Source organism: Echeneis naucrates, chromosome 24 (genome assembly GCF_900963305.1).
Source record: "Echeneis naucrates chromosome 24, fEcheNa1.1, whole genome shotgun sequence".
NCBI classification, from domain to species: Eukaryota; Metazoa; Chordata; class Actinopteri; order Carangiformes; family Echeneidae; genus Echeneis; species Echeneis naucrates.
In genome coordinates, this window is record NC_042534.1 from 13,785,845 (window position 1) to 13,804,176 (window position 18,332).

Consider the following 18,332-nt stretch of genomic DNA (forward strand, 5'->3'; position numbering starts at 1 on the left):
ATATAAAAAAGAATACAGAGGGAAAAAAGCTGTATTTGGGATGTTAGCGTGCAGAAGTACACTGAAATGTGTAGTAGTTTTTTTCAGAAAAAAAATGATGTAGAATAAAACAAATGTTTGAAAAAAAATGTTAACAGTTAAAATTGTGTTAACAATTGTGTAGAGCAATATATAGTTTTCTTAAAAGCATATAACAGAGCTCTCAGCTCCAAGAATGTAAGGGGAATACTATTCTCAAGTCTGACACAAGAGTGCCTCAGAAGTCCACCCTCCCCTCATGTTGAAGCCCACCTCCAAACCCACCACCGAGCTGCAGCTGTCCGTCCTACAGCATCTCCACCTTCACAGCCTCACACAAACTCCCGGGGCCCCTGTACAGAAACCTGGAGCATCACAGCCCAGTGCAGCTCCACTGTCTCTACCAATGGATTACAGCCTAAACAACACAAACAAACAAACATCAGACTCCACAACAGTCAGCTTGAATTAAACTGGTGCAGGTTGCACATCTGTTGTGGTGGTTGGACAACAAGAGGACTATCAAGTGGAGAGCCTGTGCGGATATTTTGCACCGACACTGAGAGCGGGGGGCGGGAGGGGGGCAGCTCTTCCAGCATGCAGGTGATCAGATGCGCCTTGTTTGTGCTCGTCACTGTCCCAGTCAGCTCCGGGTCGGAGGCTGACTCCTGCCCTGCTGTCTGCGAGTGCTCTGAATGGAGGACTCACACCATCTCCTGCTTTGACATTGATATTCTCCCCAGGTTTCCCGCAAGCACGGAGACATTGTAAGTAGGCGTCAAAACGCATCTGTAAAAGTGATCCTGCTGTCTTTTTTCTTTTCCCCCTTTTCGTTTTGAAAGTGCTCTTAACCCCGAGGAAAAATCATTAAATGTCATGAATATTCTTTCTAAGTGCTCCCATCGGGATTTCGAGGTTGCCTGTGATGTCAAACACTTATTCCGTTTAAAGGTATTATTTTTGGCTCTATTATAAGATTGATAACAAGCTATGCTGCAAAGTTACCAATGAGCCTTTTATTCTTGATTTAGCGTGAAACACAGACATCCTCAAAACGCATTTAAAGAATACTGAACTTATCGAAAGTCTTTTCGTGAAGATTAACTTTCAAGTACTTGATATTGGAATAATGTGGCTGCAAAGAAGGCAATAAATAATTCATTCAGGCATGTTATTAAAAAGATCCATTGCAGCCCATCTGTAAAACTGGATGTCATAAATCGGTAAAGCCCCCATGTAAGGACGCAGATGAGTATATCATTGATATTTTTTAACACAGGTCAGTTGCCTTAAATTGGTCGCAGTTGTGTTGTGATTAGTGTTTAATCGTCTATAATTTTTCCCATAGAAGTGTACACTATAACAGCATCTCCTCGAACCTCAAACATGTTTTATCAACACGACTCTCTGTGCTGATATTCATGTAGTGTCTGTGAATCTGAGATGGGTGGAGGAAGAGGCAAAGGGAAACAGAAAAGGAAGAGGAGCCGGAGATAAGATGTCAAGTTCACTGGGTTTGTTCTACAGGGCACTGAATCCTTGTGGAAAAAACATCTATCCTGCAGAAATATATTTGGAGAGCGGGGACGTGCTTCCCTACTAAATTTAGTCACCACACCCTTCTACCCCTGCATTTAATAAGAAAAAAAAAAAAAAAACTAAACCCACACATACCACAACTGTAATCAATCATACCAATCTGCTTCTGCTATCTCCAACTATCTTGTTTTTGGAGACCCCAAAGAATCTTACAGGGATCCAAGGAGCCAACTCGATGTAATACGTATGATAAGTACAGGCAAAAAAAAAAAAACACAAAAAAAACAAGAGAATAGAGAATGACCAGATTTCAGTGGCTTTGAGTGATGGAAACACATGCCCTTCAGATGGACTCCATGGCAGATGTGGAAACGAAGAGTAGGAAGAGTGAGAGGGTGTATTTCCACGGAAATCAGGCATCTTGAATGATAAATCAGATAGTAACTATTACACTGTGATGACTTTAGATGACCTTTTGGAAATTTTCAAATTTCCCATTTCAAACACTATTTTAAATACACACGATGAAGTGAAGTGTTTTCGGCCAAATACCTGAAAACGCCTTCCCATCAGCGTCAGGTGCGTTTTGTGTGAACACGGAAAATATAATACCTGCAACACACAACAGTCTATTAGCATTATGGTTATCAGTCTGTTAAACACTTGCCACTCTTTCTCAGAATTCCTCTAAAGCGCCGATGTAGGGCCCACAAAGCTAAGGAGAGGGTTCTGTGCTGTGTTTTGATAATCCTCATTCCTATCTGGACCATCCATCCATCCTTCAATCCCAAACACCACTCTGCATCGCCTCCAATAGCACCCATCACATGAAATTATCTCCCAATCACTGCCCCAATTCACTTGTGCACATCCCTTTATGTCCCCTACGATTTCCTCACATTCCTGCCCTAAGTTTACCCAGAGCCCTCCAGAAGTGAAAAACATGAAAGCATGCCACCAAGCACTGCCCTGTAGCCAGCATGATAAAAAAAAAAGTTATCCCAAAGCATTAATTTAGAGGGGATGTTCCAGCAGATGAGCTGTGAGGAGGTTTGTCTTTGTTGTGCGCACACTGATGAATGAATGACCCCGCTGCCCAGGACATGCCGGTGGGGTCCAATTCTACTGATTCTGGCTGGTAGTTCATTTGTGCTATTGGCCCCCTTTTGTCTTATGGCTCGTTATGCAAGCCAAGGAGTTTGGATTTCTTCTGTTGCTTTATCTGTCAGCAAACAGTCTGGAAACCTTTCTGACAAGTTCCATGAATTGGACCGATGAGAAATCACATTACATTTTTATAGTTTCCAGCACTTGGTATTTTAGGCCCATATTGAGCATTCAAAGACGCTTGATATGATTTTGACAGGCTCTGAAATCAAGCTGTCTTTGAGTCAAATCACATGTGAAAGTTTCAACATTTTTTTTTATATCTTCTTTCGGATGACGAGCTATCATCTAATTATCTAAGATTAGCACTGACTGGAAACAGGGTTGCACATTACAGGACATTTCTCCTGGATTAAAGAAAAACAAATACTGCAGTGAGCTTTAGAGGAACAAGGAGAACAAAATTATTACACTACAGTCAGTTTAGCAGTTTTCTCCTATTTGCAGTCTTCGTGCTAAAACTAAGCTTAATGGAATAGATTGCTGCTTTCACCATGAGCCATATTTAGCATACAGGTAATAGTATGGCTTTAATCTTTTCCTCCAACCATCTGTTAAAAAGGAAATAAGTATATTTCCCAGACTCAGTTCCTTTAAAACTTTTTAACATCGATTGCAGTTTTTACTCCTGGATTTCTTTTAAATTTCTCCATTATGGACAACAACCCCCCTCTATTTGAATGCAAATCAGAGGTCTGTACATGCTGCTCTTTGTGTGTGTACTTGTACAGGTTACTCTATGCACCACTGGGAGTCAGGGAGGTGGAAAAGAAAGCACAGACATGCTTAAAAGCCTGGGTAGCGTGACTCCTGGCAGCGTCTGGATGATGCATTCAAATAGAATATTTACTTTTTACAGCTCATTTCTTAAACACCCAGAGAGCTGCATTTGAGAATAATTAAGAGGGGGGGAAAAAGACTTCAAGGGAAAAGGAGAAAAGATACAGCAGTTCGAGTCTTTCAAAAGTATAAATGAGATAACGTGTGATATCCGTTGTCCTTCGACCTCTCATCTAAGAAAACTGACTGAGGAGATAAATTCTCATGCTGTTTCCTGAATGGTAACAGATGAGCACAGTGATTAATTGTAAAATAAGAAGTAGGAATCAGCTGAGATTACTGGAAATACTGACAGTTACCCAGCTATTAATTTGTACCGATGGATCACGTAATGGAAATTGTTACTGTCTCCTCACATTTTACTATAAATTCTTTGTGTGTTTATGAGAAAACCAGTAGGAATGCAATCTTTTTAAGGCATTTGAATAAAATAAAATAAAAAATAATAATAAAAAAAAAATTTATCCTCTGAGAGACCATTGTTTTGTCTGTGGACTCATATTGCACGTTTAAGCATCTGGACTCATAAGACAAAGGGTTTTTATAGCCACCCTTATGAACAGAAGAGGAGATTTACACTAAATCAGAGTGCAGGTTGAACATGTAACTGACCCTCTCTGCCAGCCACAGCAGGCCATTACACATCAAAACAAGACTATAGTAAACACTGCTATGTTGTCAATCCAATGTTGACACTATTTTGAATTATGTGGCTTCTCCCCACTTCAAACTCAATTCCCAACCTGTTTGTTTTCTTGGGTTTCTATCCAAAATGACAAAGTGAGGGAGTAATTTTCCCCTTAAGCCTGTGAGATCCGCTCATTGGTCTTCTCTCTTCCCGCTCCTGTAGTAAAGCGCCTGCTGGTTTCTTTGGTTTGAGCATGGCGGCGAAACAGCGCGGTTCTGACGGGGGTGTTTGGTGTCGGGGGGCCTGCTCTGTATCCATCTGTTTGTTTGAGTTTGTCAAAGTGTGTGCAGGGTGCTGTCTGCTTTGTGACTCAAACCACCCCCCTCATCACAGCGTGATGCAGACTCCTGGGCCAGATCTGCAACCTCTGAATTAAACTATTGTTCCTCTGATGAAGCAAGGGTGCATGAAGATGGCGGTTTTGGCACAGTCAGTCTTTATACCTGTTTCCAAATGGACACTCATACTGTTGCTAGTTGAGACAGGACGTGGCGAAACAAAGTCTGACTGAGCATCCTGGACATGTGGATACCATCTTCATGTCTTTCTTCTATTACGATGTTGTGATTCCCAAATCCAACACAATAAAGTCTTCAGCACAATCACAGGAAAGAAGCAAGACATTTTCATTAGCGATGTAGAGGTAAAATATACCACAATGTGCTATTTGGAAAATGATCAGGAAGATATGCTATTTTTTGCCAAGAAAAGGTTTTGGCACATTATTTTTCATAAAACTCCAACATGTTGTATTTACCCCTTGTTACAGTTGTTTTGTTTTAGTCTTTGGATGGATTCAACGAAGAGATACATGTAAATTTGTGAACTTTCAGATCAAGGTCAGGATTTTTCACTGGTCAGGAAAGGGCCAGCTGTGTCCCATTCCTTTCAGCCTTTTTGCGATGTTGAGCTAATGTTGGCTAAATGTTAGCATATTAAGAAATCAGCGTGGTATTAATCTTATCATCTAACGAACCAAAAAGCTAAATTTCCCAACATTTTCAGGAAATTTCTTTCCTTTTGTCCCCTTGTAAGAAATGGCAGCGTTTTGCTAGCTACATGATTTTATTTGCGGGTGAAATATAGAAATCTAGAAATTATTTTTTTGTCTCTTAAACGTTAAACGTAGAACCGTATTGTAGAGATGTGTACTGTATCACATACTTAGGTCTTAACCTTACTTTCTGAGTCATTGTCCTAAACAGACCCAGACATTGTTTGATTTGGCTTCCAGATCAGTCCATTCTGTTCCAAGTCTTTGTTTTTTCCCTAGGTTTCTAGTACAAGATCTGTTTTGCCATAAACTCAAAAGAACCCTTTCCTTCAATGCTGAATTGATCAGCATTGAGCCTTTATTTGTCTTTATTTCTCTGTTTTTTCCTGCCTGCACACTTTGTCCTCGCATTTCATCCCAGTTTGTTCTCCTTTTCATCTGAATTTATTTCACAGAATATAAAAACTAAATTTCCATATATTGAATTTACCTAGTGGTTACTCAATCATTTTCCTCGCAAAGAAAATCTAAAGCGTTTCTGCAATTCCTTATAATTATTTATCTTGCAGCTGTGTGTATCCAGGATACAATTTTAAAGAATGGAATGCAAGCCCAGCTCAGTCCAAAGCCAAACATCTAATATGCCTCTAGACCACTATCTGAAAAGCCTTTAATTTATTTATGTTTTACATTAAACAGGCTAACGGCTCCCCGCTGACTACAGCCTTGATGCTGTGCTAAGATAAACTTACAGTCTGCTGGCTCTAGCTATGTACAGATGTAACAATCATCTAATGATAAAACGAAATCTCATCTAACAAGCAGTCGACACCAAGAGTAAAATGTGCTTGTTTGATTTTTAACTAGGTGGCTTTTTGAGACCTGTCTGTTGACTGTACCTGCAGATGTGTTTGCCAACATGGTCAACATCTCAAGGATGTGAGTATTAAGTTCTACATGTTTGCAATTCACAGACCCCGCTCTCAACCACCTGTTGTGTTTCAACTCCTTTCCTTAAAAACTGGGAATCTATCCCAGGCCCAATCTGCTCGCCCCTTTCCTTTCTGTATCCCACACAAGCAGATGATATGTTCTCTGCTTAGTATCACTGCTAGCTCCTAATCACAGCTGGAAGCACGAATGCGTTCCTTCATCAGGAATGCTGGTCGTTCGACCGCAGTGGGGCTTGGACATTGGCAGGTTAATGCAGCAGAGCCTTTTGGATGTGTGGCGATAGCAGACTCCATGCAGAGGTGGAGTCTCCTCTGTGTAGACGTAAAATATACACTTGAGCCTTGATCCTAAGACGTTGACTCTGACGTTTGCGTCCAAGTCATGCACGAAATGAGACGGAGATGGATGAGAGGTTTTGTTTTCGCCTCAAACAGCCATAAGTGCTTACAGACACTGTTTCTGTTAACTTGCTAAGCTTGCTATTCAGAATGACGAGGTACGTGATAGAAAACCAATAAAATGTCAGCCAGACAAGTGTTTTTTAGTTTGTGAACATCAAGGTGTGTTTCATGTGTAGTGACCTAGAAAAATCAGTAAGTAAACAGAAGTTAGGCGTTTGGTTTTGTTTTGTTTTTTCAATTAAGCTATTTTTAAACTTAATCCAGTGCTAAATTCAGGGTTTATTTTAAAAGTATACTTTTTACAAGTAATAACAAATGAGAGCTGGGTGACTGATGACTGGGTAATGTATATGTGAGGTGCATACCTTTAAAATTGCCCATGACTTGGGGGACTTGGGAGATAATTTAGGCTGATAAATTCAGGAAAGAGCTGCTGGTTTTTCGGATAATTTTTAGAGCTGCAAAACTTACAGTCATTTATGAAAACAGGTCTTCTGTTTCACTTTCATGCCTTCACAGTACTTTTATTCTCAAACATCAGACGAACGGTTAAGAAAACTCATTTCTTTGGATAGTACAAAGATGATTTGTGCATTAGATTTGGTGTAAGTTTGTTCATTTCTTCTTAGATATATGTCAGTGGACACGAAGCTGCAGAGGCTGGAGAGGCACTCTTTCTACAACCTGAAGAAAATCACCCACATGTGAGTATCTAAAAGAAAAGGGTGCAGTATTTATTGATCGTTATTGATTAAGCTCTTTCATTTGCTCTCCGGAAAGAACAATGCTTAATTTTAAACCTGGCTGGCCGCAAATGGAAGCGTGGAAGTAACACATCAGCAGCTTCTTTTACTCCTTCTCATCACGTACTGCTCTTAAACAGAGAGCTGCAGAGCAGATTTGCCAATTCATGAGGTTGATAAAAATCACCCTGTTGTGGGATTACTAAATGCAGATTAGATAAGAAGCTATTCAATTCAGTAAAGTAACTCATTATCTGGATGTATATGGTGCATCATAAAGGCGTCTGATCTAATAACAACGTTTGAGCAGAGGCTTTCCAGCAGCCAGCGTTTGGCTTCTCTCTGCGTCTTCTTCCTCCAGGTCTTGTTGAAGCAGCAAAGGGAGAAAAGTCTAGTGAGGTGAACTCTATTCTCAATTACGGGATAGAGATTTATGGCTCCGTGTCCGAATGGACCACACACTTTCCAGCAGAACACCTCCAAGCACTTCATATATTACGGCGGGACTTCCTGCCTATGTGAATGATTTGTTCCAAGTTAAAGCATTTTGTAAGACAGCAGTTTGTGTGTATGCAATTTGTTTCCACACTTCAATTACTGCAGAAAATGTGGGCATGCGCAGCGTTTTGAGGCAGTAACTCTGACTTACAGCCACAAACATTAATTTGACATGACCTGACACATATGTGTATATCATTTTTACCTTAATTATTCTTCCCTTTAGTCTTTCTTTATTTGCTTCCTGTTTCCAGATATCAAAACACAGACATAAACCATAATTTAAACTGTTAGCTGCGGGTTCTATCTGTGTTCAGGAGGTGTATTTTGGATCTCCCGGGCCTATTTGCCACTGATTGGTGTGGTGTAGCGTCATACATCAGAAAATGGCATCTCTCAGGTTTCCTTCAGGGTCAGACGCAAATTAATGCTCTGCTTCCTGTTGGCTGCTTGAAGCCAACAGCAGCTGTGGAGAAGTGCAGTTGGAGGTGAAAATTCAGAGGAGGTGGCTAAGTTTGTATTGGGCCACCATCGATTAAACCTCCAATTTCAAAAGATTTATACAGAAGTAAAAATATACTGAAACACTGTTGTGTAGATAAGTTGCACAGTTTTGTTGCTACATTGGTAAAGGGTCCATTGCAATATTTGTCCAACCTATGCACACAGTTCATAAAAAGCCACAAAGGAAAATTACGTCTTATCAGTAGACATTTGTTTGCGTCAAGTATATGCAATAAAATAGGTGGAAGCTGCAGTAACTCTGGGTCAAATATCTCAGAGTGATGTGTGATGTGTTACAAATCCACTGAGAAACTTGGCTCTGTAATTTCCAACAACTCCCTAGAGAGTTTTTGTATCTTTTCGATTATCGTTTTTGGGTTTTAACTTTACTGTTGTGGTTCAATCCTCTTATCAACCCAATTTCAAGGTATTTACGGCAGCCCTGATGAACAAAGTGTACACAACCTGCCCAGCGCCAAACAGATGCGCAGTGGCTGGTAAATATAGTGGCACATTTAGCACCGAGGAGGTGGTAAAGACCAAACCAGGGTTAAAGGAAAAGTAACTGGCTGCCAGGAGAAAGTTCAAGATCTGTTTATGTTTGAACAGTGATGGTGTTTAACATCATTGTTGCCTGTAAACCTGAAAGAAACGATGCATTCAAGAGTGTGAATCGACCGGCCAGCATCACCATAACTTAAAAACACAAAACCGACAACACAGGGAAGACAAACCTCTGTCACTGACCTGACAACGTCTGTCTGCTGGGCTCAGCGTGGTGCCGTCTGGTGTGTGAAGAAGGGCCAGAACACACGTTCAAGAACGCCGCATGGCTTCAGAAAGCAGAGAAAGGTGTTCAGTCCAGCACAGGGACGGACCAGAGTAAACACACTAACGAAACACTAATTGGGCTCCACTTCCAGCTTCGGCTGTCTGCACTGAGTTTCCCTTCTCTTGCAGATTGGCACGCACCTCGCTATGTTCTGTCAGCCGGTCTTAAAACATTGCACTGCATGTTTCACCTAATAATTGTATAGTTGCCACAGAATTTCTGTCCTGTAATTCTTTTATGTTTTAAATTCAGTGTGTCCTTTTCTCATCTGTTCGTCCTTTCAGAGAAATACGTAATGCAAAGAGTTTGACCTACATTGACCCTGAAGCATTTAAGAACCTCCCAAACCTGAAATACCTGTGAGTATTATTCATTTTTAAATCACACCAGTTTCAACATTAAATTCCACATTGCTCCATTTTGACATATTAGAGCTCTACCTCGAGGGTGTAGATTTGAAAAGCTTATGCCTGGTAATAATTTGGACATTGTGATCTATTGCTTCATTTGAATTTAATGCAGTGGTGAGGGCTAAGAAAGCCACAGCGCATTGTACACAGATTAAATCAAGATCGCTTGGCGTAATAAAGAAAGATGCAAATCTCATGTGATTTCTTGGCTATAAGCTTTTGTTTTCTTCCAGAAGGCTGAAGTTCATTACTTTAGAATGATGCCAACGTTACTTATGTTCTTTTTCAGAAAGCCGACATATAGGAAGCTAGAAATTAGACAAAGTGGGTTAGCTAATTCTGAAATGACACAGAAACAATCATTTATTTATGTTTGAAGCCCACATAAGATCTGTATTGACTGTTTTCATGGCAGTTATGGTCTTTTTTCATTAATACAGATGCTCCATAATGAATCAACAATATGCATTCTCCTGCGTAACCTGACTTTTTTCTGTCTCTCTGCCGCTCAGTGGGATTTTCAACACTGGTCTTACTTTCTTCCCTGACTTGAGCAACATCCACTCTAATGACATGAACTTCATATTGTAAGTTAGTGCAATCTTACCAATCCTACATCACTAATCAACATTTGTGCCACTACTTGTAGCATCTTAACATCTGCTGTAATTTATACAACAAACTGCAATGCACTTTATGCAGGAGCAGGGAGATGGATGGTTTCCTCCACTTTAAAGGGGGTGTTCAATATTTCATGGCTTTGACGCTGTGTAATAAAGGGATACTTATTTTTAAGGAACTAAAAAAACATGTTGTCCTCCATGTTTAGTCTCCTTGTATTCCAAGTAAGAAGGATGGGCAAAGTAGCACAGCAGGGGTCACGCAAATTTTGTTCTCAGTTTTAAGAAATGGTACCCTTAACAACACTACTAACATAAATTTGACTGTGTGTACTGCATAAGCAGTCTGTGCTCCGTGTGTGTGTGTGTGAACCTCATCTGCTTCTCCATATCCCTATGAAATTAACTAAATCTCCAATGGCATCTCTGTCATCAACATCTTAGACAGCTGCTCTATCTAATTTCATTTTGCTCCCCGGCCATAATATTTGAGCATACAGTCATCAGCACCACATTGCCTTCTATGCCATTTTCCAGTGATCGTTATTTATGCACCACGCCACTTCATTTGCTTTCTGTTGTCCGCTTTCATTTGCAGGGAAATTGTCGATCATCCCTACATGACTGAGATCCCGGCCAACTCTTTCCGTGGCATCACCAGCGATGTGTTGACACTGTAAGATATTGCATGTGGCACACTTCATGTACAAAGTACATGCAGACCATAGACAGTATATGATGCAGACTGCAGTGAAGTGAGCACTGAAACACTGATACTGTCCTTTATCCCTAAATCCAACCCAAACCTTAAAATAGCCACTAGAAGGAGCAGGGATCAGCCAAAATGACCTCAGTTTGAAAACATGTCCTCATTCTGAACTTCGGTCTCCCTGAGATAGCAAAAAAAAAAAAAAAGAAGAAGAAAAACAAGTACACAGACAGACAGAACAGGCAATGTGGTGAGGCCTTGGGGTGAAATAACAGGTTTTGCAATGCATGCTGGACTAAAAACGGTATAACCTCACAAGATAATAAGATCCCAATTGCGGCTGTCGCTGCAACATGGAAATGAAGGCGACATCTACATATGTTGAATATTACATTATAGATTATTATGCATTCGATGTACCATGAAAACCAAATAATCTGTGATATGATTATGTTTCCTTCCAGGATGCTCTATGGAAATGGCTTCAGAGAAATCCAGCATCATGCCTTCAATGGGACGAGGCTGGACCAGGTGTAGGTTGATCCAGCTCATCTGACCGATCAGCGAACTGTTAACTATCCTAGTTTACAAACTGATCTTGGCTCTGAAAGCCACCAAACAGCATATCTAAAGCTCACGAACACACCACACCTCGTTTGTTTAATCTATAGAAATAGTTCAGTGTTACAAGAACTGGTGGTTGTTTTATAAAGGGATTGGGAGGGACTATTTCTTAATCGCTTCCACCTGTTTCCCGTCTGGCTAGGCTAGGCTAACTGGCTGCTGTCTGGTTGCATTTACTCTACACACATAAGAGTGGTATCAATCAGGTAATTCTCAACAGGATAGCATTTCCCCCAAAAAACTTACATCTATTCCTTTAAAAGTTTTCTTCAGCTGTGTTTACCACTTAAACATATTTTTGCATATTAAATCTAATTCTGGGGACACAGTTTTATTTTATCTTGTGTGGTATCTGCCCATAGGAGCTTTATCCTTCTGAAATAATTTGGTTGCCCTCTGTTTTGCCAGGATTAAACCATTTCTGACATCTGGCATGTGTATTTCCTCACTCAAAATTACACTACAAAAGCAGCAGGATCACAGCTGGGTCTCAATGGGCCTTCTCATATGGCCTGAAAAAGGGCTTAAGCCCAGCTCTTGATTAGCAAGCTTGAGTTCTCATGGGAAAATATGTTTCCAGAAGTGGGTATCAGGAAGTCTGAACTAAGAGTCCTCCTCTTCCAGACTTTTGTCAGACTAGAAAACAATTTCACAGTCAATATTCAATAGGCTTACCAGTATAAATCATATATCAGTAAGAATTTGTCTTCTGTTCGAGTCACTGCCTGGTCCTGCATATTCAGGATATGAGGTATTAATGATGTCAATTTAAAGCCCCTCTCCTCTTTTACAACACCTACACACAGCCTGGGTTCTTATAAGAGCCTAATTAAGCCATTGGTCTGTGACTAGTGAGTCTTACCACATGGATGTTTGTGTTGGCACCCCATCTGCTCTGAGGGGAGAACTGATCCCAGCACAGCCTGACCAAGACAAACACATCCCCACGCAAGTCTATTATCCTTATTAGATTTATGGGATTCACGGAGATGTGTAGTGAGGGTGCAGTGTGTTTAAGGGGTATGCCGTTGTATCTTATACTATCTAATTTGAATGAACAACTTGGTTTTGAATTTTAGACCTTATTTCTGTCATGTTTCACCCCTGAAATCAGAGAAAAATAAACACTGAAATGTGGGGTGATGAAGCTTGGGAAAATATTATGCCATGCCTCGCCTCTGTCAGTCTGATTGAAACATGATAGGTAATGTTTCTCCGACTAAACTCAAATGTGTGCTTTCCTGTCCCAGCGACCTTCACAGGAATAAGTATTTGACCAAGATGGATGAGAGGGCTTTTGCAGGCACCATCAGTGGCCCCATGCTTCTGTAAGTACCCGAGCATTTTGAGCTTCCCTTATCAACTCCTAATAGTTACACAGGATCCAAAAAGGTGATTCTGATCCATTCTTGGGATGTTTAGACACATAATGAAGGATTGATCTCATCTAGCGCTCTGCACATTTCTTTCAGTGGTACATTTTCCAACTGACGTACAGCAAACCAGTGAAATTGTAATAAATTGTATATATTAATAAATAATGGGCCCACTTTGGTTATTACATTACTGACATCATGTCAAGTTCGATGCTGACAATTTCCTCATTTATAATGTGCAGACTGGATGAGACATGTCTGTGACATTGGATAGCAAAGTGTAAAAATCCACTGTTCCACAGCTGGAGCAGGAAACTTGACACGCACTGAGTGAGAGTTTGTCTGATACCGTTGTCTTTTTGCTGTTCACAAGGTTCTTAAAGCCGAGCCGCTCGTTGTTTAAGGTGTTTAATGCCAAAACCCTTTACCACGGCTATCTAGTTGCTGTTGTGGCTCCGGTATCGGAGCTTAGGTAAATGGGGTTCGTGTGTAGGTCTTCTTCTTCTGTTTCACCGAGTTACATGTCCTGAGTGAGGTCACCTCCTTGAGGTCATGAGCAAAACATCTGGGAATGACAAAATCAGGCTGACACTCAGCGATTCGGTGCTGTTCTCTTTTTCTGGTGCAGCCTTACACAATGTGCCCCAGGAGAGGAAAAGAGGAGAGGACAGAGAAGTGGGGAGAGCAAATTGGACTAAAAAAGAACAACTGAGCTCTTAGCAAATATGGAATTATTTGCCTTTTGTTTATTTTATTTAATGAAATTAATCATTGACTTGGAGGTGCAATGGGTTAGGAAACTAAAGAAAGCACAAGAGAACTTGGCCTCTCCTTGGCCCCTGGTGTCCGGTGCTGCACAGCTGAATGTCCCGATAAGAGGAATGTCCTGATAATGGGATCACGCAGGATGTTGGTAAGATTGACAATCCTCTATACGTCTTTGTCCCGATGAGCTTGAGCTGGCTTTGGCATGACAGCTGAGCGCAAGAAATACCACATGTAATTGCTTAAAGATGATGAAACAGCGAGGAGCTCACTCAAGGAAACAGATGGAGGATGTTGTTTAATCCATCTGTGAGCTCTTGGGTCTCATCAGATCTCTGTAGGTCTGCTAAAACTACGGCGAAAAGGTGCTGGGTGGTGGTGACGTGCCGTTATTCTTTTCAGATGAAAGTGCAGTTATTTATCAGGATACTGTGTGTAATGTAATGGGATGGGTTTAGCCAGAAAATTGCACGTTATCAACCAGATGCAGCACTGATAGATTTTTTTTCATAATGGTTATTTAAAAAAAAAATATATATATATATATATTTATATATATAATGTGATACTCCAGGTGTTATTTTTTGTTATCGTGCAGCAGATTGTATGGTCATTAATCTTGTCCTCTATCTTGGCCATATATTTTTCTGAGGCAAAAAAAAAAAAAAAAAAAGTCATAATCTATGATTTCACAGACTGCAGGTGTAAGGCATTGAGCAGTGAAGAAGAGCAGTGCGAAAGTATTGATAAAAACATTATGTCTTCATGGTGTTTATCCTTTGTGACACTCAGGGAGCAAAAAAATCAATAGCTAGGATAAACAATTAATAGTCACCCCATCATTTTCCTCTCATTACCGCTCTTCTCTTTCTGTCTCAAAGAGACGTGTCCGTGACAGCGATCAGCTCTCTGCCGACCACAGGGATGGATTCTCTCCGAGAGCTGAAGGCACGCAACACCTGGGCCCTCAAGAAACTGCCGCCCATCAAAACCTTCAAGCACCTCACCGTCGCCAACCTCACCTATCCAAGCCACTGCTGCGGCTTTAAAAACCTCAAAAAGAAAAAAGGGTGAGTCTTTTGCCTCAGATCTTCATTTTTGTCAAGGACACTCGAAAAGTGAAGCTGAGCTGGCGGCATCATGGGAAGTGTGTCCCGAGTGTGTAAGAACCAGGTAGTCTGTGTGTGTGTAATGCATTTGGATGATCTACCACAGTGAGTGGGGCAGCTGCACTTGTATGGTGTGCTTCTTGGCAGAGATTGAATCAACTCTCTGATGTGTTTACCTATAAGTTCATACAGCGCCGCCACAATTAATGTCACTCATCCTTGTTATTGCAGGACGAAGGCTGAGTCAGACCCATAATAACTCTCAAAACAGGAATCCCTCGTCTCCAATTGGACATATAAATGATTTTATAGTACTCATAGTGCTAGTGAGGACTGCAGCCAGCTCTGTTATTCCCTGGACTCACCCCCCCACCACACACACACACACACACACACACACTCTATTTGCATTTGTCTTTCAGCTTTTTGGAGTACTTCTTCTGTAACCTGACTGCTTCCACTGACCAGCATCACAAACGCTCTGTGGGGCCCCTCCGCATGCCTTCCCTCCATGGGGACAGTGTGGTGGAGACAGTCCCAGACCAGGAGGCAAATGACGGAGGTCACATAGAGTCCAGCTGGAGGAGAGGTGACTTCCACGGCAGCATCCACTACCACGCTTATTTTGGGGGCCAGCCAGATGAGGACGTGGGTTTTGGAGAGACCCTCAAGAACCCTCAAGAGGACACCAGCCAGGATTTTGACAGTCGTTATGACTATGTAGTGTGTGAGGAGGGAGAGGAGGTGGCGTGTGCTCCCGTTCCCGATGAGTTCAATCCTTGCGAGGACATAATGGGTTTTGGTTTCCTGCGAGTGTCCGTGTGGTTTGTGAGTCTGCTGGCCATTCTGGGAAATGTGGTGGTGCTCCTGGTGCTGCTCACCAGCCACTACAAGCTCTCAGTCTCTCGCTTCCTCATGTGCCACTTGGCCTTCGCGGATCTCTGCATGGGTATTTATCTGCTGCTCATCGCCTCCGTCGACCTCCACACGCGGGCCGAGTACTTCAACCATGCCATAGACTGGCAGACGGGTCCCGGTTGCGGACTTGCAGGCTTTTTTACGGTCTTTGCCAGCGAACTGTCTGTCTACACCCTGACCGTGATCACTCTGGAGAGGTGGTACGCCATCACCTTTGCCATGAGGCTGGATCGCAAGCTGAGGCTGCACCATGCGGCAGCTGTGATGCTGGGAGGCTGGATCTTCTGCCTGGTCCTGGCGCTGCTTCCACTGGTTGGAGTGAGCAGTTACCAGAAGGTCAGCATCTGCCTCCCAATGGACACCCAGTCCACGGTGGCTCAGGTCTACATTTTATCCGTGCTGGTCCTCAACATCCTGGCTTTTCTTGTTATCTGTGCGTGCTACTTCAAGATCTACTGTGCAGTGCACAACCCTCACTACCACTCCGGGTCCAAAGATACCAACATCGCCAAGCGCATGGCCGTCCTCATTTTCACTGACTTCCTGTGCATGGCGCCCATCTCCTTCTACGCCATGTCAGCCGTGCTGGACCGGCCTCTCATCACTGTCTCCAACTCCAAGATTTTATTGGTGCTCTTCTATCCCCTCAACTCCTGTGCCAACCCGTTCCTGTACGCCATCTTCACTAAAGCGTTCCGGGGGGATGTGTTCATCCTCCTCAGTAAGGTGGGACTATGTCAGCAGCAGGCACAGCTGTTCAGAGGCCAGACGGTCTCGTCAAAAGGAAGCAGCGGAACATCTCAGGTGCGTCGAGACAAGGATAAGGTGAGGAAGGGAGGAAGCGGAGGCCAGGAAGAAATGCTCCGGACATGCCTGCCATCAAACCGCCAGCCAGCAGACAAGCCCTGAGGAGAGCCAGAGCTTGAACACGTGAGTCCAACACCAGCCTGAAATAGTGAAGGAAAAAAAAAAAAAAGGAAGTCAAGTTCAGGTTGGAGAGAAGAGGCCTTGAAGTGTTTGTGGACAGATCTGTTTGGATATTTAACAGAAAGCTCCAGTATTCTGTATCTGTTTCAGTTTTCAGGCCAACTTCAGCTGTTTTCACAATTTGGGCTGTGATGATTTTATGGTTCCCGTTGTTGGAGAATATCAAGTGTCACTGAAATACGAGCTGGACTTCATTTCACTCATAGCCCTTTTTTTTTTTTTTTTTTTTTTTTTTTTTAACTCTGATGGACTGGCTAGAATAGAACAGAGATTACCGCGAGGAAATCATTAAGATAATATTCAAACATACACACCTATCTAAATCCATTTTCAGTATCATTATTTACACATTGAGGTGAATTCAAATGATCTGTCTGGCATTGAGATACAAGGAAATATATCAAATTGTGTCAAGCACTTCATTTACGTGGAAACTATTTATACTCGGCTATTATGTTCAAGGACAGCCTGCTGACTCAGTGCCATTCAGACAGCTTATATGCACATAGATCGTCTCATCAGCACCTCTGTATATAATGGAAGAACATGCTAGCGTTTGGTGATTTACTGATGGAAGCAGGCCACGTTGTCTTTGATTTTTTTGAATTTTTACATTACCCGAAGCTGAACTATAGAGATTGACTGATGTTGAACAGCAGACAGCAACGGCACTTGTATGTAAATGCATCTTATATCACTGCCAAATCAATATATCACTTCCTGGATTCCAAAAATGTGTGTCTACCTTCTGTCTTTATGTTGTTACTTTCACTTATTGCTCATTGATCCTCTCTATCTCCCAGGAGCGTGTGATCCAATTCTAAAAGTAAACACAAAGCATATTTGGAATATTAGTCATTCTCTACAAATTACAGACAGGTAGGATCAGCACAAATACATACTGTTAAGGCCGTGACTCTCCTCTGGAATGCCATGGTTGTTTTTATAGCATGACCGTGATATTTTTCCATCCTCTTGCGGAAACAAGTGACTTATACAATCAACGGAGAAAGTGTTGCCTTTGCCGGGAGAGCTTAAAGCAAATACAGCTGAGACGTGTGTGAGCCGCAGAGCCGTAGCTTGTGCGATACTGGGTTATTATGAGCTAAAGGACACCTTCTGCCAATGGCAGCTTAACATCTGGTTAGCATTTCAACTGCTGGGTGACATATTTTTTTTAAAGGAAATACACAGATGAATGGGGTTTTGGGGTTGGGGCGGGGGGGGGGGGGGGGGGGGGGGGTTAATTTTCCAGGAAAAGGGGATCATTTCAGACTTTATTATTTTATTTTTCAAAGTTGTTTGGAAGATATTTGGCCGCACTGCTGGACAGTGTGTTTCTGTATGGAAAATATAGTACAACGATCCCAAATTTTTAAAACTCTGGAAGGATTTTGACTGTTTGAGTTGAAAAAAAATGAAGAATGGCTTCTGCCTCCAGGCTGCACACACTGTAAATTCCTCCACAGGCTAACAGGACATCATTTTCAGGTGAATGCTGAAAATGTCCATCTCTTCCAGTCACCCATTAACAGCAATCCAGTGTGGAACCTTCAGATGCTCGTAGCTGGAGCACGATGTGCCAGGCTGTGTTCGAAAGGGCTCCCTCCCTTCCCCTGCCAGTTAATGTTAACTC

General features: G+C 42.0%; 1 protein-coding gene across 1 annotated transcript; it reads left to right on the top strand.

The window, feature by feature from the left end:
• Nucleotides 1-615: 615 nt before the first annotated feature.
• Nucleotides 616-16,891, top strand: tshr (thyroid stimulating hormone receptor). The gene is made up of 10 exons (XM_029495762.1): nucleotides 616-785; nucleotides 6,114-6,185; nucleotides 7,231-7,305; nucleotides 9,463-9,537; nucleotides 10,101-10,175; nucleotides 10,807-10,884; nucleotides 11,382-11,450; nucleotides 12,792-12,869; nucleotides 14,564-14,752; nucleotides 15,214-16,891. The coding sequence occupies exons 1-10, from the start codon at nucleotides 616-618 to the stop codon at nucleotides 16,616-16,618; spliced, it is 2,286 nt and encodes a 761-aa protein (XP_029351622.1). The 3' UTR covers nucleotides 16,619-16,891.
• Nucleotides 16,892-18,332: the final 1,441 nt, after the last annotated feature.